Source organism: Anguilla anguilla, chromosome 8 (genome assembly GCF_013347855.1).
Source record: "Anguilla anguilla isolate fAngAng1 chromosome 8, fAngAng1.pri, whole genome shotgun sequence".
In the NCBI taxonomy this organism is placed as follows: Eukaryota; Metazoa; Chordata; class Actinopteri; order Anguilliformes; family Anguillidae; genus Anguilla; species Anguilla anguilla.
Window position 1 is genome coordinate 54,686,663 of NC_049208.1, and position 21,820 is coordinate 54,708,482.

General features: G+C 53.5%; 1 protein-coding gene across 1 annotated transcript in view; it reads left to right on the forward strand.

Annotated features, from left to right (window-relative positions):
- LOC118233736 (3-hydroxyisobutyrate dehydrogenase, mitochondrial-like) overlaps positions 1 to 9,527 on the forward strand; it is a 20,059-nt gene extending 10,532 nt beyond the window's left edge. Inside the window, exons 5-8 of the mRNA XM_035429624.1 lie at positions 268 to 401; positions 1,624 to 1,700; positions 5,887 to 6,043; positions 8,063 to 9,527. Of these exons, the coding sequence (XP_035285515.1) occupies positions 268 to 401; positions 1,624 to 1,700; positions 5,887 to 6,043; positions 8,063 to 8,221 (527 nt within the window). The 3' untranslated portion in view covers positions 8,222 to 9,527. The remainder of the gene's footprint in view (positions 1 to 267; positions 402 to 1,623; positions 1,701 to 5,886; positions 6,044 to 8,062) is intronic.
- Positions 9,528 to 21,820: the final 12,293 nt, after the last annotated feature.

A 21,820-nucleotide genomic window follows, 5' to 3' on the forward strand; every position in this document is an offset into this window, starting at 1 on the left:
AGCTCAGTTATCACCCTGATGAGCAGAATCAGATTTCTTAAAGCTGACTTCTTTTGACTACAATCAAAAACCTGCACCCACGTTGGTCCTTTTTGGATAAGAATGGGCCTCCTGGTCTACCGACACACATTCACGTTCACAGTCTTATACCGTGTAATGTTAGGCTTGTTATTGGATGGCGCTGGGTGATGTCTGTGTTGTGTTTTTTCCTGTGGCATTTGAGTTTGTACTGTTGTGTGTGATATCTCTGTCGCCCCCTGCTGGCAGGTGTTGGTGCTGCCAGTTTGGCGAGGCTCACCTTCATGGTGGGGGGGCCGGAGGAGGAGTTCACCGCAGCCAAGGAGCTGCTGGGCTGCATGGGAGCCAACGTCCTGTACTGCGGCCAAGTGGGGGCGGGCCAGGTATGGGCACTGCTAACGCTTGGCTATCGCTACACACGCTACTCCTGCACATGCTACTGCAAACGCCCAGCTACCGCTACACGTGCTACTGCTAACGCCCAGCTACCGCTACACACACTTCCGCTACACACACACAGTTACTGCTATATATCCTACCGCTACACACACACAGCTACTGCTATATATGCTACCGCTACACACGCTACTGCTAACGCCCAGCTACCGCTACACACACTACCGCTAACACCCAGCTACTGCTATATATGCTACCGCTACACACGTTACTGCTAACGCCCAGCTACCGCTACACACGCTGCTGCTAACATCCGGCTACTGTTACACATGCTACTGTTAACGCTCGGCTACCATAACACCCGCTACTGCTAACATACACTACTGCTAACGGCCAGCTACCACTACACATGCTACTGCTAACGCCTGGCTACAGCTATACACACTACTGCTAACACCCAGCTACCGCTATACACACTACAGCTTACACCCAGCTACTGCTACATACAGTACTGCTGACACCTTGCTACTGCTAAAGCCTGGCTACAGCTATACACACTACTGCTAACACCCAGCTACCGCTATACACACTACTGCTAACACCCAGCTACTGCTACATACACTACTGCTGACACCTTGCTACTGCTAATGCCTGGCTACCGCTATACACACTACTGCTAACACCCAACTGTTGCTATACACACTGCTGCAAACACCCAGCTACCGCTACATACACTACTGCTGACACCTTGCTACTGCTAACGCCTGGCTACAGGTATACACACTACTGCTAACACCCAGCTACCGCTATACACACTACTGCTAACACCCAGCTACTGCTATACACACTACTGCTAACACCCTGTTATCGCTAACCCTCACTGTCACCAGCATGCTACAATTTGGCACATTTCCACTCACGTATGCTGCCACTTCTGCACGCTACTGCTACAAATGTGACTGCTAACACAAGCTACCGCTAACATATGCTATATGCTGTGTCACCGCTAGTGCACACTACTGCTAACACATGCTACTGTTGCCCATTGTACAGCTGCATACACTACTGTTGTGCACATTTCTCCTATAACACAAGTCCTTTTTGTAGCGTAAAATCTGGTGATGCAGTGTTGTATGTGTGTGAACTCTGTCGCTCATTTCGCTGTTTATGTTTATCTGTGTGTGTTGCTCTTCCTGTTTGTGTTATCAGGCGGTGAAAATCTGCAATAACATGCTGCTGGCTATCGGGATGATCGGAACTGCTGAGACCATGAACCTGGGTATCAGGTACGCACACGTGTGTTTGTGTGAGTCCATTTGTGTGTGTGTGTGCATTTTCTCTCTCTCTGATATGTTTATACTGTATGTTACCCACATATATATATTATAAAGTCTGTGTTTCAGGGTAGTAACGATGTCGTGCATCACTTTGGCAGTGTGCTTTATCCAGGATTCGAACCCGTGACCACACATGGCTTTGTTTCTGTGTCTGCGCGAGTGTGAGTGTTTGTGTGTGTGTGTGCGTGTATGTATGTTTGTGTGTGTATCTGTGTATGTGAGTGTATGTGTGTCTGTATTTGTGTATGTGAGTTGCGTACACGCGCTGGGTGTTGGGAGGGGGGCTGGGCTCTGTGGTGTGGGGGTGTGGGGGGGTAGTGGTAGTGAGGGGGGGTGAGGGGGGGCTTCAGCTGGCTGATTTATCAGGCCTCCAGCTCTGCTGAGAAAATTGGCCTCGGCAAACATAAATCCCTGCAGCCGGCCCGGTGAAACATGGCAGCACCGCCGCAGAGCCGCCTCAGATTTACAACCCCCCCCCGTCTCCCAGCAACAACCCTTTATTCCCAGTCTCGGGGGGGGGAGCACCTGCATACCCCACCTGTGAGCTCTCCCACCTTTCCAATCCCTCAACCAGCACGACAGCCATTCACTCACACTGTCATATCCATAACATTACCTACCGTCCGCATATGCATAACCTCAACCCTCGTATCCATAACCTCTACTGGCCTCATATCCATAACCTCATCTACTGTCCTCACAACCTCTTCTACTGACCTCATATCCATAACCTCATCTACTGGCCTCATATCCATAACCTCATCTACTGTCCTCACAACCTCATCTACTGACCTCATATCCATAACCTCATCTACTGTCCTCACAACCTCATCTACTGTCCTCATATCCATAACCTCATCTACTCTCCTCATATCCATGACCTCATCTACTGTCCTCACAACCTCATCTACTGACCTCATATCCATAACCTCATCTACTGGCCTCATATCCGTAACCTCATCTACTGGCCTCACAACCTCATCTACTGGCCTCACAACCTCATCTACTGGCCTCATATCCATAACCTCATCTACTGGCCTCACAACCTCATCTACTGGCCTCATATCCATAACCTCATCTACTGGCCTCATATCCATAACCTCATCTACTGACCTCACAACCTCATCTACTGACCTCATATCCATAACCTCATCTACTGTCCTCACAACCTCATCTACAGACCTCATATCCATAACCTCATCTACATATCCATAACCTGACTTTGCTGTAGGGGATCAGTGCAGTGACTGTGCTGTAGGGGATTAGTGCAGTGACTGTGTGTAGGGGATCAGTGCAGTGACTGTGCTGTAGGGGATCAGTGCAGTGACTGTGCAGTGACTGTGCTGTAGGGGATCAGTGCAATGACTGTGCTGTGGCTGTGTGTAGGGGATCAGTGCAGTGACTGTGCTGTGACTGTGCTGTAGGGGATCAGTGCAGTGACTGTGTGTAGGGGATCAGTGCAGTGACTGTGCTGTGGCTGTGTGTAGGGGATCAGTGCAGTGACTGTGCTGTAGGGGGTCAGTGCAGTGACTGTGCTGTGACTGTGCTGTAGGGGGTCAGTGCAGTGACTGTGCTGTGGCTGTGTGTAGGGGGTCAGTGCAGTGACTGTGCTGTGACTGTGTGTAGGGGGTCAGTGCAGTGACTGTGCTGTAGGGGGTCAGTGCAGTGACTGTGCTGTGGCTGTGTGTAGGGGGTCAGTGCAGTGACTGTGCTGTGACTGTGCTGTAGGGGGTCAGTGCAGTGACTGTGCTGTGGCTGTGTGTAGGGGATTAGTGCAGTGACTGTGCTGTGGCTGTGTGTAGGGGATTAGTGCAGTGGCTGTGTGTAGGGGATTAGTGCAGTGACTGTGTGTAGGGGATCAGTGCAGTGACAGTGCAGTGACTGTGCTGTAGGGGATCAGTGCAGTGACTGTGCTGTAGGGGATCAGTGCAGTGACTGTGCTGTAGGGGGTCAGTGCAGTGACTGTGCTGTAGGGGATCAGTGCAGTGACTGTGCTGTAGGGGATCAGTGCAGTGACTGTGCTGTAGGGGATCAGTGCAGTGACTGTGCTGTAGGGGGTCAGTGCAGTGACTGTGCTATAGGGGATCAGTGCAGTGACTGTGCTGTAGGGGATCAGTGCAGTGACTGTGCTGTAGGGGATTAGTGCAGTGACTGTGCTGTGACTGTGCTGTAGGGGGTCAGGCCCTCGGCTGGCCGGTGAGCTCTCTATCGGCACGGCTGTTATTCGGCTCAGCTCCGGTTAAAGCGTGAAATCTGCCCCCCCCCCCCCCCCCCCATAGAGCTGTGAGGCTGCAGGGAGGTGGGGGGGGCTGTCCCCCCCCCCATAGAGCTGTGAGGCTGCAGGGAGGGGGTGGGGGTGGCGGGGGCAGATTTGGGGGTGATTTATGGCTGCAGCCGGGCTCGTGGCTGGGGTCCCCCCCCCCACAGCGTGGCGTAACAAAGGCTCTCTGCTCGGGCGAGCTTTATTACCGCTCCGTTCGAACCCGTTCCAGGCCACCGCGCGGCCAGCGTGTACAACATATGTCACCGGCCGTCCCGCCGGGGGGGGGGGGGCGCGGGGGGCGGGGGCCGGGGGGCGGGCTGGATCGCGCACGCTGTGGTTTGGATTCAGACATATGCCTTAAAGCGGTCATTATTGAGATATTTTATTTATTTACTTATTTATTTATTTTTATGAATTTCCAAAACAATTTATAGAAGAATGTCTCTTTTTGAGAGCGTGAGAAAGAGAAAGGGGGTGAGGGAGAAAGAGAGAGAGAGAAGGGGAGAAAGAAAGTAAGATTGTGAAAGAGAGAGAGATAAAGGGAGCTAGATAGAAAAGGAGAGAGAAAATGAGTGTGAGAGAGAGCGAGAGAGAGAGAGAGAAAGAGAGTTAGATTGAGAGAAACAGAGACAGAGAGAGAGGGAGAGAGAGTGAGAGGGAGAAAGAGAGTTAGATTGAGAGAAACAGAGAGAGTGTGTGAGAGACAGAGAGAGAGAGAAAGGGAGAAAGAGAGTTAGATTGAGAGAAACAGAGAGAGAGTGTGTGAGGGTGTAATGACTGCGCAGGCGGCTCATAAAGCAGCCCTCCTCCCCTCCCCTCCCCCCCGCTCTCCGCAGCAGGGCCAGGTGGGCAGTGTTAAGCTCTAATCATGCTGTAATAGATCTGCTGAGTGCTGAATGTACTTTACAGCAGCGTGGCCCGGGCCAGCCTGCAGAACCGGGCCTGCTGTGGGGGCTTTCACTCTGTCCTTAAAAAGCGCCGAGCGGCCCACAGGCTGGAACCCAGGCGCGGGACGGGTCTGTTCCCCACGCTGCGTTCTCACGGCTCTGGGACGTCCCAAACGGAGACATTTAAATTCAGCGCTGCTCCTGCCCTTTCTGGCCCTTCTGCGGCTGTGTAAAACGTCTTTATGGGTTTTCTGTAAAAAGCGCTACGCACATAAAAGTGATTCTGGAAGATTTTATTGGACGTTGTGCAGTACGCTCAATAATATGCTCTTATACACTAGTCTGTCATCGAGTACTTTGTACTATACCCTAACACAGGAGTACTCTCAGTACTATACCCTAACACAGGAGTACTCCATACTACACCCTAACTCGTGAGTGTACTATACTCTTATGCAGGAATACTTTCAGTACTATACTGAAGTCTGGCAGTGTGTGAGTGTGTTGGGTGAGTGTGTACGTGTGTTGCGTAAGTCTGTGAGTGTGTTGGGTGAGTGTGTGAGTGCAAGTATGTTGGCTGAGTGTAAGTGTGTTGGGTAAATGTGTAAGTGTGCTGGGTGAGTGTGAGTGTGTTGGCTGTGTGTGAGAGTGTGTTGGATGAGTGTTTGAGTGTGCTGGGTGAGTGTGTGAGTGTGCTGGGTTAATGTGTGAGTGTGCTGGGGGAGTGTGTGAGTGTGTTGGCTGAGTGTGTGTGTGTGTGCTGGGTAAGTGTGTAAGTGTGTTGGATGAGTGTGTGAGTGTGTTGGATGAGTGTAGCTGGTCATGTCACTGTGAGCAGGATGATGAAGGGTGATGTCGCTACACATCGATAGCGTATTAGCGATAGCATATTAGTAATAGCGTGCGGGAGGGCCGTTGGAGGTGGTGTCAGGGGTCGCTCCCGGGTCAGTGCTGACATGCTGGCTGTGTGACCTTTGACCCCCAGGTTAGGGCTGGACCCCAAGCTGCTGACGCAGGTCCTGAACATGAGCTCGGGGCGCTGCTGGTCCAGCGACAGCTACAACCCCGTCCCCGGCGTCATGGAGGCAGTGCCGTCCGCTAACAACTACCTGGGCGGCTTCGGAACCACGCTCATGGCCAAGGTAGGGTCTGTGTGTCTGTCTGCCTGCCTGTCTGTCTGACTGCCTGCCTGTCTGTCTGACTGCCTGCCTGTCTGTCTGACTGTCTGTCTGACTGCCTGCCTGCCTGTCTGCCTGACTGCCTGTCTGTCTGCCTGTCTGTGTGTCTGCCTGCCTGTCTGTCTGCCTGTCTGTGTGTCTGTCTGCCTGTCTGTCTGTCTGCCTGCCTGCCTGCCTGTCTGTGTGTCTGTCTGCCTGTCTGTCTGACTGCCTGTCTGTCTGCCTGTCTGCCTGCCTGTCTGTCTGCCTGTCTGTCTGCCTGCCTGCCTGCCTGCCTGTCTGCCTGCCTGCCTGACTGTCTGCCTGTCTGTCTGCCTGCCTGCCTGCCTGCCTGTCTGTCTGCCTGTCTGTCTGCCTGTCTGCCTGTCTGTCTGTCTGTCTGACTGCCTGCCTGCCTGTCTGTCTGACTGACTGCCTGCCTGCCTGCCTGTCTGTCTGACTGCCTGCCTGTCTGTCTGACTGACTGCCTGCCTGCCTGTCTGTCTGTCTGTCTGCCTGACTGCCTGCCTGTCTGTCTGTCTGCCTGTCTGTCTGCCTGACTGCCTGCCTGTCTGTCTGCCTGTCTGTCTGCCTGTCTGCCTGCCTGTCTGCCTGCCTGTCTGTCTGTCTGTCTGTGTGTGTCTGTATGTGTCTGTGTGTCTGTCTGCCTGTCTGTCTGTCTGTCTGTCTGTGTGTCTGTCTGCCTGCCTGCCTGTCCGCCTGTCTGTCTGTCTGCCTGTCTGCCTGCCTGTCTGTCTGTCTGTCTGTCTGTGTGTCTGCCTGCCTGTCTGTCTGACTGCCTGCCTGCCTGTCTGTCTGCCTGTCTGTCTGCCTGCCTGCCTGCCTGCCTGCCTGTCTGCCTGTCTGCCTGTCTGTCTGCCTGCCTGCCTGCCTGCCTGCCTGTCTGCCTGCCTGCCTGCCTGCCTGCCTGCCTGCCTGCCTGCCTGTCTGCCTGTCTGCCTGCCTGTCTGTCTGCCTGTCTGTCTGTCTGTCTGTGTGTGTGTGTCTGTCTGTGTCTGTGTGTCTGTCTGCCTGCCTGTCTGTCTGCCTGTCTGTCTGTCTGTCTGTCTGCCTGCCTGCCTGCCTGCCTGCCTGCCTGTCTGACTGCCTGCCTGTCTGTCTGACTGCCTGCCTGCCTGTCTGTCTGCCTGACTGCCTGCCTGCCTGTCTGTCTGCCTGTCTGTCTGTCTGCCTGCCTGTCTGTCTGCCTGTCTGTCTGTCTGTGTCTGTGTGTCTGTGTGTCTGTCTGTGTCTGTGTGTCTGTCTGCCTGTCTGTGTGTCTGTCTGCCTGTCTGTCTGTCTGTCTGTCTGTGTGTCTGTCTGCCTGTCTGCCTGCCTGCCTGTCTGTCTGTCTGCCTGTCTGCCTGCCTGTCTGTCTGTCTGTGTGTGTGTGTCTGTCTGCCTGTCTGTCCTGCCTGTCTGCCTGTCTGTGTGTCTGTCTGTCTGTCTGCCTGTCTGTGTGTCTGTCTGCCTGTCTCCCTGCCTGCCTGCCTGCCTGCCTGTCTGCCTGTCTGCCTGCCTGCCTGCCTGCCTGCCTGCCTGCCTGTCTGCCTGCCTGCCTGCCTGCCTGCCTGCCTGCCTGCCTGTCTGCCTGTCTGTCTGCCTGCCTGTCTGTCTGTGTGTGTGTGTGTCTGTCTGTCCTGCCTGTCTGCCTGTCTGCCTGTCTGTGTGTCTGTCTGTCTGCCTGTCTGCCTGTCTGCCTGCCTGTCTGCCTGTCTGTCTGTCTGTCTGTCTGTCTGTCTGTCTGTCTGTCTGCCTGTCTGTCTGTCTGCCTGCCTGTCTGCCTGCCTGCCTGCCTGTCTGTGTGTCTGTGTGTCTGTCTGTCTGTCTGTCTGTCTGCCTGTCTGTCTGTATGTCTGTATGTGCTGATGTTTGTGTCTGTGTGTGTGTGTGCGTGTGCTGCCTGTATGTGCTGATGTGTGTGTCTCTGTGCGTGTGCTGATGCGTGTGCTGATGCGTGTCTCTGTGCGTGTGCTGATGCGTGTTTTGGGCGTGTCTTCGCAGGACCTGGGTTTGGCGCAGAGCACGGCGACCAGCACGAGCACGCCCATACCGCTGGGCTCTCTGGCGCACCAGATCTACCGCACCATGTGCGCCCGCGGCTACGCCAACAAGGACTTCTCCTCCATCTTTCAGTTCCTGCGCGAGGAGGAGGTCCAGTAGGGGGCGCCCTCCAGCAGGCCCTGCCCCCCTGGCAAGCCCCGCCCCCTGGAAAGCTCCGCCCCCAGCCAGCTCCGCCCACCAGCGGTGCTTCCCGTCGCTGGTGTTGGTCAGTGGCCTAGGTGCTCCGTAGCGGCCTGGTTAGCGATCGTAGCCATGACGACGGCGGTGTTGATTCCCGCGTGGCGCGGTTCAGGGGGAGGGCTGCCCGCGCACTCAGACTCAAACCCCCGTTTCCCCCGGATACCTGTTCAGTAGGCCAGTGGCTTCACGCCTTCACTTTCCTCACTCTGCATTCGGGGCGTTTCATGTGTTCAGTCTTTACAGTGTTAATGCGCAGGAGTCGTGCTCAGTGTTCCGGCTGTGACCCCTGACCCCTGACCCCTGACCTCTCTACCTCACCCCTCAGCCCTGCACACTCACGGTGGAGGGCAAACTCATCCTGTGAAAGTGTTTTTTTTGCTTCTTCTTTTATGTGATATATTCTCTGCCTTCCTTTCCCTCTTTATCTCTCTTTCTCGCTTGCTCACTGTCTCTCTCTTGCTCTCTCTCTGTTTCAATGCTCATCATAAGGTTTGAGTGTTCTGTCTCTCTCACTTCCTGTTGGAGATGTGAGATCAATGTGAAATCAGTGGTAATCAACATGAGATCAGTGGGAGATCAGCAACAGATCAGCGTGAGATCAGCATGAGATCAGTGAAGGATCAGCGGTAGATCAGAGTGAGATCAGTGATAGATCAGCGTGAGATCAGTGCTGCTTCCTGCTCTCACTGCGCTGTGCAGTTCTTCATCCAGGAGGCCGTGTCTCGGTGTACTGCTCATATTCATGCCGCGCTGGTCTGAGCGCTTCTGTCTGCGCAGCCTGTTGCTTCTGTGTGCGCAGTCTGTTGCATGTCTGCGCAGCCTGTTGCTTCTGTCTGCGCAGCCTGTTGTATGTCTGCGCAGCCTGTTGCATGTCTGTGCGTACGTGATTTAACGGTTCGTTTACTGTAATTAGTAAAATGTGACCCTCCTGACGGAGCTCGAGTGGATGGCATCGTTTGGAACCCAGTCCCCGTTCCCGGATTCTCTCAGGACTTTTCCGATCACACTGCTGAACCCCCCCGCGTCCGTACGGACGGGCGGGACGCGCCCGTTCCTGCGGTCCGCTTTCGGTCGGGACCGCTCCGGCTCCCCGAAACGCAGGACTGACGGGCTCTCTAAGGACATTCCGATTCACACACCGCCTTCCCTCCTGGTCTGGGTTCTGTACGGACCGTCCCTCTGTTGTCTAATAAAGTTGGTGTCCGTAGTGACAAACACAGCTCTCCACCAGCGTCCGGTTCATTCTGGGTTCAGTTTGTGTCTGTCTGAAGCGGGTGTTTGTGTGTTCCTGTCTCTGTGACTCTCGCTCATTCCAGACCTCTGCGCCACTGATGGACTGCTCACTGCCCTGGGACTGGAGAGGCCAGGTGATGCACAGGGTGTGTGTGTGTGAGTGTGTGTCTGTCTGAGTGTGAGTGTGTGTGTGAGTGTGAGAGTGTGTGTGTGTGTGTGTGTGAGTGTGGGTGTATGTGTGTGTGTGAGAATGTGTGTGTGTGAGAGTGAGAGTCTGTGTGTGCATCTGTGTGTGCGTGTGTGTCTGTGTGGTGGTGGTGGTGATGAAAGCTTAATTTGTGTTTACATATTGTTCATGTTGTACTGTTTGTTTAAACCTGGTAGTGATTGCTTGCAGTGTATGACCGTGAGAAGTACTCATGGTTATAATCCCTCGGAAGTTTCTAGAAAGAATAAAAGGGGGGAAAACTATGAAAAACAATGCGGTGTTGATGTCAGCTTTAACTGGATGGGAGCGCTTGTTAAAAAGGCAGGATCTGGTTATATCAGAGTGATCTGCCAGGTCAGATCTAGAGTGCGTTTGATTGGACAGAGCACTGCACACAGAAGCTGTGAACTGGGCGCGTCGGAGTGCCCGTCTCCTTCCTCCGTCATCCGTTTAATTTCTCCCCCGTTTATGGAGCCCTTCTGTTCTGGCGGTTTGCTCGTTAGCGGGACTTGAAAGGCGCTATAAAGTGCGACCGCGCCCGTGCTGACGTCCGTGGCGGCTTCAGCGGTCTCTTGCGTAGATGGGACCGCGCCCCGTCCCGCCCTGACCCACAGCCCCCCCCCCCCCCCTCCCCCCCCCCCCCCCCCCCAGCAGCTCGGGACGGGACAGGACTCTGCTTCAGACTCCGCCCACACTAGTGCTTGGGGGGGGGGCTGAGGTCATCTGAAGTGTCTTACAAACCAAACCTGTGTCTGCCGTCACTCTCTCCTTTCACTGTTCTCTCCCTCAGTTCCCACTGAGGTTAGGGGGCTGCCCTGCTTCCTGTCTCATTCTGCCAGTGTCCTGGACGAAGTTACGGACGAGGAGAGTAGAATAGAGTAGAATGGAGTGATGTACAATAGAATAAAATAGAATGTAGTCATTTAGAGGAGAGTAGGTGGGTTTGTGATGTTTCTCCTGGAAGCGTGTCGCTAGGTGTCCGGTCGCTTTGTGCATGAAACCTGCGTCCAGCGGGAGGAGAGGTACGCAGTGAGAGTGAGGTGGGCCTCCCCTTCACACACACACCCTGTGTCTCCTCTGTGTCAACGCTCCCGCTCTCTGTCCTCCTGCTCTCCTCCCGCTCTCTCTCCTCCCTCTCTCTCTCTTCACCTGCTCTCCTCCCGCTCTCTGTCCTCCTGCTCTCCTCCTGCTCTCCTCCCTCTCTCTCGCTCTTCACCTGCCCTGCTCCGGCTCTCTCTCCTCCTGCTCTCCTCCCTCTCTCTCTCACTCTTCACCTGCCCTGCTCCCGCTCTCTGTCCTCCTGCTCTCCTCCCGCTCTCCTCCCTCTCTCTCTCTCCTCCCACTCTCTCTCACTCTTCACCTGCCCTGCTCCCGCTCTCTGTCCTCCTGCTCTCCTCCTGCTCTCTGTCCTCCTGCTCTCCTCCCCCTCTCTGTCCTCCTGCTCTCCTCCCGCTCTCTGTCCTCCTGCTCTCCTCCCGCTCTCTCTCCTCCCTCTCTCTCTCTCTCCTCCCTCTCTCTCTCGCTCTCTCTTGCTCCTCCTGCTCTCCTCCCTCTCTCCTTCTCTCTCCTCCTGCTCTCCTCCCTCTCTTTCTCGCTCTCCTCCTGCTCTCCTCCCTCTCTCCTTCTCTCTCCTCCTGCTCTCCTCCCCCTCTCGCTCTCCTCCTGCTCTCCTCCCTCTCTCTCTCGCTCTTCACCTGCCCTGCTCTGGCTCTCTCTCCTCCTGCTCTCCTCCCTCTCTCCTTCTCTCTCCTCCCGCTCTCCTCCCTCTCTCTCGCTCTTCACCTGCCCTGCTCCGGCTCTCTCTCCTCCTGCTCTCCTACCTCTCTCCTTCTCTCTCCTCCCGCTCTCCTCCGAATTTCCCCGGGATCGGCCGACCCGACAGACTCCCGTATCCATGGCGACCACGCCGGCGTGGGAGATCCATAATTTGCTTCCCGCCGTAACAATTCGCTTCTTAATTATTTATTTTTCCGATCGCTTCCCACAATCCATCACTGTCGGCGCGTGGAGAGAGAGGGGGAGGGGCCGGCGTCTCGGAGGGACTGACATTTGCGCGGCGTAGCCCTCTGCTGATTGGCCGCCGGGCGCTGGGAATGATTAAGTGTGCGAGATGATATGATTAGCCAATTAATCCGCTCCCTGGTGGCGGAGCGGAGCGGCCTTTTCGCGCGCGAGACGGTGTGAAGGGACCCGCGGGGTGGGGGGGGCCTTGGGGGGGGGGGGGGGGTAAGTGTGTTAATTGCTCCTTAGCGCAGGACTCATCAGGCGTTCGGGCTGTGATGAATATGGCGGTTAGTGCGCTACGCGGCGTTCCTTATCTCACTCTGTTACGCTGCTCCGCTGGCCCCGCCCCCTCCACTGGCCCCGCCCCCTCCCCCCCGTAAACGTTCCGTTTAAACGCTCCGTTCCACAGCGAGGCTGACTGCCGTGGGACAGTGTAAATGACCCCTCTGTCTGTGGGACGGGGTAGATAACCCCTCTGTCTGTGGGATGGGGTAAATAACCCCTCTGTCAGTGGGATGGGGTAAATAACCCCTCTGTCTGTGGGATGGGGTAAATAACCCCTCTGTCTGTGGGATGGGGTAAATAACCCCTCTGTCTGTGGGATGGGGTAAATGACCCCTCTGTCTGTGGGACGGGGTAAATAACCCCTCTGTCTGTGGGCTGGGGTAAATAACCCCTTTGTCTGTGGGACGGGGTAAATAACCCCTCTGTCTGTGGGACGGGGTAAATAACCCTGCTGTCTGTGGGACGGGGTAAATAACCCCTCTGTCTGTGGGACGGGGGGTAAATGACCCCTCTGTCTGTGGGACGGGGGGTAGATAACCCCTCTGTCTGTGGGATGGGGTAAATAACCCCTCTGTCTGTGGGATGGGGTAAATAACCCTGCTGTCTGTGGGACGGGGTAAATAACCCTGCTGTCTGTGGGACGGGGTAAATAACCCCTCTGTCTGTGGGACGGGGGGTAAATGACCCCTCTGTCTGTGGGACGGGGGGTAGATGACCCCTCTGTCTGTGGGATGGGGTAAATAACCCCTCTGTCTGTGGGATGGGGTAAATAACCCTGCTGTCTGTGGGACGGGGGTCAGTGAAAGGGGTGGTGGGGTACCGTGGGGTCAAGACGCAGCCAGACTTGCACTTCCCCTTTTATGAGCATATATATTTTTCTTAATTGAAGACGATGTTTTCACAAGTTAGGTTATGTAAGTGGTGGTTTTATGCAGATGGTTCAGATTGCATCCTTATGAACAGATTCCTTACAGCGTGGTGGGGTGGTACACACACACACACGTATATATGCACATGCTCACACACACACACACACACACACACACACACGTATATATGCACATGCTCACACACACACACACACACACACATACATATGCACATGCTCACACACACACACACGTACATATGCACATGCTCACACACACACACACATACACACACGTACATATGCACATGCTCACACACACACACACACACACACATGTACATATGCACCTGCTCACTCACACACACACACACACACACACCATTCATACACAGATACGCATGCTCACAGGCACGCATGCGTATGCACACATGCACACACACTCCTACACACTGCTGCAGTGTGTGTGTTCCAGCTGGAGAGACTCACAGGCCACCAGCACATCAGCCAGTCCTGCCTGCTAAACCCCAAACCCCATAGAGCTGCAGCATAAATTACCCCAGGACAGCAACATAGGTGTGTGTGTGTGTGTGTTTGTGTCTGTGTGTGTCTGTGTGTGTATGTGTGTGTGTGTGTGTGTGTGTGTGTGTATGTGTGTGTGTGTATATGGTGTGTATATTTGTGTGTGTGCGTACGTTTGTGTGTGTGTGTATATGGTGTGTATATTTGTGTGTGTGTGTGTGTGTATGGTGTGTATATTTGTGAGTGTGTGTACGTTTGTGTGTGTATATGGTGTGTATATTTGTGTGTGTGTGTGTGTGTGTGTGTTTGTGTCTGTGTGTGTCTGTGTGTGTATGTGTGTGTGTGTGTGTGTGTGTGTGTGTATGTGTGTGTGTGTATATGGTGTGTATATTTGTGTGTGTGCGTACGTTTGTGTGTGTGTGTATATGGTGTGTATATTTGTGTGTGTGTGTGTGTGTATGGTGTGTATATTTGTGTGTGTGTGTACGTTTGTGTGTGTGTGTGTATATGGTGTGTATATTTGTGTGTGTGTATGGTGTGTATATTTGTGTGTGTGTGTGTATATGGTGTGTATATTTGTGTGTGTGTGTGTGCTTGCCTGCGCAGTCTGTGTCAGCGCTGACTAATGATTGCAGTAGGTGTATATTAATCAGTGCAGGTGTCAGTGGATCAGCTTGTTACATTAATTATGCTTTTATTGCAAGAGTGATCATGGCCGGCCATCAGCATCCATCATAGGCCGCCATCGCGGGTCACATGATCGGCTAGAGCCGCCATCGGATACTAAATAACCCGCCATCGGGCGCTCCACACATTTCCAGACTCTTCCGTGCTGCGTGACTCCAAACCCGCCCGAATCCATCTGTCTGTCCGTGCGTCTGTCTGTATGTCTGTCTGTATGTCTGTCCGTGCGTCTGTCTGTATGTCTGTCCGTGCGTCTGTCTGTATGTCTGTCCTTATGTCTGTCCGTGCGTCTGTCTGTATGTCCCCTCCTTCCACAGCACGCAGGTGTGCCCGGATGAACCCAAGCATCCTGCGGGCTGCGTTTGAGCAAGTGAGAGGAGGAGGAGGATAGGAGTGTGCGAATGAGAGGGAGGGAGGGAGGGAGAAAAGGGGGATGAGGAGAAATAAAAGAAATGATGGAGAAGGTATGAGAGAGAAAGGGAACAGAAGAGTATGGGTGATGAGTGGGGCTGTGGGGGGGTTCCCCCCCCCCCATGCAACATCCATCACCTGGAAGCTTAGCTTCCTCTCGAGGGTCTGTGTGTGTGTGTGTGTGTGTGTGTGTCAAACGGAGAGACGGAGATACTCCTGTGTCTTCACATTTCCTCTGAGACTCCATCATTCAGCGCAATGTGTTTACAGCTTTAGCGCAGTGTGTTTACAGCTTTAGCGCAGTGTGTTTACAGCATTAGCGCAGTGTGTTTACAGCATTAGCGCTGTGTGTTTACAGCTTTATCGCAGTGTGTTTACAGCATTAGCGCTGTGTGTTTACAGCTTTAGCGCAGTGTGTTTACAGCATTAGCGCAGTGTGTTTACAGCATTAGCGCTGTGTGTTTACAGCTTTAGCGCAGTGTGTTTACAGCTTTAGCGCAGTGTGTTTACAGCATTAGCGCAGTGTGTTTACAGCATTAGCGCTGTGTGTTTACAGCTTTAGCGCTGTGTGTTTACAGCATTAGCAGCATTAGCGCTGCATGTTTACAGCATTAGCGCAGTGTGTTTACAGCATTAGCGCAGTGTGTTTACAGCTTTAGCGCTGTGTGTTTACAGCTTTAGCGCTGTGTGTTTACAGCTTTAGCGCAGTGTGTTTACAGCATTAGCGCTGCATGTTTACAGCATTAGCGCTGTGTGTTTACAGCTTTAGCGCTGTGTGTTTACAGCTTTAGCGCAGTGTGTTTACAGCATTAGCGCTGTGTGTTTACAGCATTAGCGCAGTGTTTACAGCATTAGCGCAGTGTGTTTACAGCATTAGCGCTGTGTGTTTACAGCATTAGCAGCATTAGCGCAGTGTGTTTACAGCATTAGCGCAGTGTGTTTACTGCATTAGCGCTGTGTGTTTACAGCATTAGCAGCATTAGCGCAGTGTGTTTACAGCTTTAGCGCAGTGTGTTTACAGCATTAGCGCTGTGTGTTTACAGCATTAGCAGCATTAGCGCAGTGTGTTTACAGCTTTAGCGCAGTGTGTTTACAGCTTTAGCGCAGTGTGTTTACAGCATTAGCGCTGTGTGTTTACAGCATTAGCAGCATTAGCGCAGTGTGTTTACAGCATTAGCAGCATTAGCGCAGTGTGTTTACAGCATTAGCGCAGTGTGTTTACAGCATTAGCAGCATTAGCGCAGTGTGTTTACAGCATTAGCGCAGTCTGTTTACAGCTTTAGCGCAGTGTGTTTACAGCATTAGCAGCATTAGCGCAGTGTGTTTACAGCATTAGCGCAGTGTGTTTACAGCATTAGCAGCATCAGTGCAGTGTGTTTGCAGCATTAGCGCAGTGTGTTTACAGCTTTAGCGCAATGTGTTTACTGCATTAGCGCTGTGTGTTTACAGCATTAGCGCTGTGTGTTCGCAGCATTAGCGCTGTGTGTTTACAGCATTAGCGCAGTGTGTTTACAGCATTAGCGCTGTGTGTTTGCAGCATTAGCGCAGTGTGTTTACAGCTTTAGCGCTGTGTGTTTACAGCTTTAGCGCTGTGTGTTTACAGCATTAGCGCTGTGTGTTTATAGCAATAGCAGCATTAGCGCTGTGTGTTTGCAGCATTAGCGCTGTGTGTTTGCAGCATTAGCGCTGTGTGTTTACAGCATTAGCGCTGTGTGTTTATAGCAATAGCAGCATTAGCGCAGTGTGTTTGCAGCATTAGCGCTGTGTGTTTACAGCAATAGCAGCATTAGCGCTGTGTGTTTACAGCATTAGCGCTGTGTGTTTATAGCAATAGCAGCATTAGCGCTGTGTGTTTACAGCTTTAGCGCAGTGTGTTTACAGCAATAGCAGCATTAGCGCAGTGTGTTTACAGCATTAGCGCTGTGTGTTTACAGCATTAGCGCAGTGTGTTTACAGCTTTAGCGCAGTGTGTTTACAGCAATAGCAGCATTAGCGCAGTGTGTTTACAGCTTTAGCGCAATGTGTTTACTGCATTAGCGCTGTGTGTTTACAGCATTAGCGCTGTGTGTTTACTGCATTAGCGCTGTGTGTTTACAGCATTAGCGCTGTGTGTTTACAGCATTAGCGCTGTGTGTTCACAGCATTAGCGCTGCGTGTTCACAGCATTAGCGCTGTGTGTTTACAGCATTAGCGCTGTGTGTTTACAGCATTAGCGCTGTGTGTTTACAGCATTAGCGCTGTGTGTTTACAGCATTAGCGCTGCGTGTTCACAGCATTAGCGCTGTGTGTTTACAGCATTAGCGCTGTGTGTTTATAGCATTAGCGCTGCGTGTTTGCAGCATTGGGGACATAGGATGTCTGTGACTTCTCTTTCTCTCTCTCTCACACACACACACACTGAGGAGGTGAACAGGCCCATGTAATACACAGTGCAGGTTTTTTGGGGGGGGTGGGGTAGGGCAGGCTTGTCATAATCGCCCCCCTCAGTCACAGCAGAGTAATGAGACCATGAGTATCATTGACAAGGTAATGATGGGGGAGAATAAAAGCTCTTATGAGCAGCACCCATTTTGAGTTATTAAAAGTTTGGCCCCTCCTGAGTCTCCATCTTTCATTGTGTTTTACGATGGTTCTCTCTTCTCTCCAACCATTAATTCAGCTCCTCAGCACTACCTCCTCCCCATCGATCCCCCCCCCCCCCTCCACCCCTGTCTGTCTGTCTGTTATTTATTCATCTGTTTGACAGGAGCCATTTTGAACATGAAGGTACAGTGCATGTGTTTCAGCTTCTCCTGACCTCTCACATGGACGCACGCACTCTCTCTCTCTCTCTCTCTCTCTCTCTTTCTTTCTTGCGCACACACACACAGTCTTTCTCACACACGCACACACACTCACGCACACACACACACAGGGGTTATGCAGGGTCAGTGATCTGGCTTCATACTGAGTGTGTGTGTATATGTGAGAGCCTATGTTTACTTTTTTAATGGATTCCTTCAAAGACACTCATGCTGTATGCCTTTAAGTCAGACTCCAAAAACCTATAAAAACAAGTCAGAGAGCAGCCAGTGAGAGAGAGAGAGTATGTGTGTAAGTGTGCGTGAGTGCGTGTTTGTGTATGGGAGTGTGTGTGAGAGAGAGTGTGTGCGTGTGTGTGTGTGTGAGAGAGAGAGTGTGTGCATGTGAATGTGTGTGTGTGTGAGAGCGAGTGTGTGTGCTTGTGAGTGTGTGTGGGGGGGGGGGGTTAAATTCCTATGCAGTGATGGGTGGGGCGGGTCAGACTTTATGGGAACTCTCTGTTTGTAATCCTGCCTACTGGATGATAACAAACATCACTTTACTATCCAGGTTAACGACCTGTGGTCATGTGACTCCTCTCTGTCTCCTGCAGATCAGAGCCAGAGCCAGGCTGCCCATCGCCTCGCCCTCTGCCTCTCAGGCCTGTGGTAGAGCCATAGTGTGTGTGTGTGTAGAAGTGTGGCTTCTTTAACCAGCCTGCCTCTCGTGCTCTTTAAAGCAGCTCTAACACACCTTGCAGGAGGTCCCTTCCCATTGGCTGTGGTCTTCCTGAGGCCACGATGTCTGCGCTGTGCCTCTGTCAGGGTCGATGTCTCTGTTTCAGGTGTGTGCATTTACCCAGGCTGCAGTGCCTCGCTGACATCACGATCACATGATCATTAAATCTGTTTCTAGTGCTGGTTCTGATCCTGTAGGGGCATTAAGGGCAGTTTTGTCATTGCTCTCCATGCAGGGGGAGGACAGGATAACGGCCCCCTCCTCCAGCGGAGTCCTGGCCTCACACACGCGGTGGAGGGGGCGGGGGGGGCGGAGGACATGGGGGGGTGTCGGTGACACTGAAGAGTCAGCAGTTCTTTGGGGCAAGTCCAGGATACCCCCCGTCGCCTCTGGGGAGGGTGCATTCCCATGCTTGTCGCCGTGGGAACAGGACAGGTAATGAGGACACATCACCTGCACTCCATCACCAGGTAACACCCCCATCATATCCTGCCACTCACAGCAGAGAGGGAGAGAGCGAGAGAGAGGGGGAGGGAGGGACAGAGAGAGAGAGTTATAATGCAGTCTCTACCATTTGTGAATTCTCTCCTTATTCTTGTAGAACATCTGAATTTGAATTTCAAAGAGTAAATGAAAGTGAGAGAGGGAGGGAGGGAGGGATGGATGGATGGAGGTGCAGAGAGAGGTGGGGAGAGGGTGATGGGGTGGGGCAGAGAGGGTGAGTCCTTTAGTTGGTCATCCGCTGTCTCCTGGTTCTGCTGCTGCAGCGTGCAAAAGGCTCGCATTTCACCACCCACCCCCACCAGCACTCCTTACTGCACTGCCCCTCCCAAGACTGAAACCTGCAGCCCCTCCTCATGTGCTGTGCCACAGCATGCCACCTTATTGCTGTAAAATCATCAAAGGTTCCCCCATGTGGCTTTAGAACCTCTGCACTAAACACTCTCGCTTTGTTGTGTGTGTATGTGAGTGTGCGTGTGCGTGTGCGTGTTTCTGACCGGGGAAGCCAGTATGTAATTCTCATCGTCTTTCTGAAAGCAGAATTTAGGGTTCAGTTTTGGGTCCAGCTCCTTTCCCTCCGTGCCCTTTGACCTCTGAGCTGGTGATGACGACGCACCGCGGGGGTCAGACACACGGGTCGGCCTGGCGGAGGGGACCTGAGCGGCGGTTTGATGCGTCCCTGCAAAGGCAGGCTGCACACAGCGGGTCAAAGCAGTAAAACGGAGGGAGGGAGGGGGAGAGAGAGAGAGGGAGAGAGGGAGAGAGGGAGGGAGAGAGAGAGAGAGAGAGGGAGGGAGGGAGGGAGGGAGGGAGGGAGGGAGGGAGGGAGGGAGAGAGGGAGGGAGGGAGGGAGGGAGGGAGGGACAGGCAGGCATGGATCTTTGGCTGGGAGAGCGATCATAAAACATTAACGCTCTCTCATAAAACAAAGTGCTTATTAAACGATTTTTAAAACAGTATGGCCTAATTTGGGCGCGTCCTGCGCTCCAGTCCAGGCGCGGTGTGAGGAAGGCGGCATGAACTTTAACCTTTGACCCCGCGCTGCCCCCTCCCAGTCACTGTGCAGCCGGGAGCATGCGTATTCACAAGTCTGTATTCATTCATTCACACACACACATTCATTCATTCATCTGTAACTTATTCATATTTCACATTCATGTGCATCTTCAGTCATAACTAGGGGAAGCAGCTGCCTCCTACTTCAGTGTGCGTGCGTGCGTGTGTGTGTGTCTGTGTGAGATCGTTGATAGCTGTCTATGATGCTATGGAAGTCGAGGAAGTGTCCTCTCCTGTTCTCCATTTCTCTCTGGATCTCGCTCTCTTTCCCTCTCGATCTCTCTCTTTCTCGTAAAGAGAAAATCTGTGGTATTGATCCCGGGCCGTCTGATTTCTAAAGCCATCAGTGGCACCGATAAAAGACTGGAGCGCCGGACCATTATCACTCAAGTGGAGATTTCATATGGATTTCTCTCCGGGAGAGGAGGGTGAGAGATGGACCCGCTGAGACCGTAATGCTGGAGAGATGGAGGGAGGGAGAGGGAGGGAGAGAGAGATGGAGGGAGTCACTGCTAACGGCTGGGTCAGAGAGGGAGGGAGAGTCAGTACTGAGGGGCTCCTTGGGGTCCACACTGGGGTGCTCTGTGGTGTCAGTACTGAGAAGCTCTGTGGGGTCAGTAGTGAGAGGCTCTGTAGCATCAGTACTGATGGGCTCTGTGGGGTCAGTACTGTGATGCAGTGGGGTCAGTACTGACAGGCTCTTTCGGGTCAGTACTAAGAAGCTCTGAGGGGTCAGGACTGAGATGCTCTGTGGGGTCTGTACTGAGGGGCTCTGTGGGGTCAGTACTGAGAATCTCTGTGGGGTCAGTACTGAGGAGCTCTGTGGGGTCTGTACTGAGGGTCTCTGTGGGGTCAGTACTGAGGGGCTCTGTGGGGTCAGTACTGAGAACCTTTGTGGAGTCAGTACTGAGGAGCTCTGTGGGGTCAGTACTGAGGGGCTCTGTGGGGTCAGTACCGAGAACCTTTGTGGGGTCAGTACTGATGGGCTCCGTGGAGTCAGTACTGAAGTACTCTGGGGTCAGTACTGGGGTGCTCCGTGGAGTCAGTACTGAGGTACTCTGGGGTCAGTACTGAGGGGCTCTGGGGTCAGTACTGAGGTGCTGTGTGGGGTCAGTACTGAGGGGCTCTGGGGTCAGTACTGAGGTGCTGTGTGGGGTCAGTACTGAGGGGCTCTGGAGTCAGTGCCGAGGTGCTGTGTGGGGTCAGTGCTGAGGGGCTCTGGGGTCAGTACTGAGGGGCTCTGTGGGGTCAGTACTGAGGTGCTGTGTGGGGTCAGTGCTGAGGGGCTGTGTGGGGTCAGTACTGAGGGGCTCTGTGGGGTCAGTGCTGAGGTGCTGTGTGGGGTCAGTACTGAGGTGCTGTGTGGGGTCAGTGCTGAGGTGCTGTGTGGGGTCAGTACTGAGGGGCTGTGTGGGGTCAGTGCTGAGGTGCTGTGTGGGGTCAGTACTGAGCGGCTCTGTGGGGTCAGTACTGAGGTGCTGTGTGGGGTCAGTACTGAGGGGCTCTGTGGGGTCAGTACTGAGGGGCTCTGTGGGGTCAGTACTGAGGGGCTCTGGGGTCAGTACTGAGGGGCTCTGTGGGGTCAGTACTGAGGGGCTGTGTGGGGTCAGTACTGAGGTGCTGTGTGGGGTCAGTACTGAGGTGCTGTGTGGGGTCAGTGCTGAGGTGCTGTGTGGGGTCAGTACTGAGGGGCTCTGGGGTCAGTGCTGAGGGGCTCTGGGGTCAGTACTGAGGGGCTCTGTGGGGTCAGTACTGAGGGGCTGTGTGGGGTCAGTACTGAAATGCTGTGTGGGGTCAGTGCTGAGGTGCTGTGTGGGGTCAGTACTGAGGGGCTCTGGGATCAGTACTGAGGTGCTGTGTGAGGTCAGTACTGAGGGGCTCTGTGGGGTCAGTACTGAGGTGCTGTGTGGGGTCAGTACTGAGGGGCTCTGGGGTCAGTACTGAGGTGCTGTGTGGGGTCAGTGCTGAGGTGCTGTGTGAGGTCAGTACTGAGGGGCTGTGTGGGGTCAGTGCTGAGGGGCTCTGTGGGGTCAGTACTGTATGCCATTAAACCGTTATAGCAGCGTAACTGTGTTTTATGCAGTTTAGCAGAAGCCTCACATAATTGAAAGGGAAATGGATCTGCAGCTTGCTGTTTAGCATCTTCTGAGGCGTGAGGTGGAGAGGAGTCCGTCTGTCTCCGTGTGAGGTCTACGGGGGCCCTGATGGAAACGTCCTGTCACCTGAA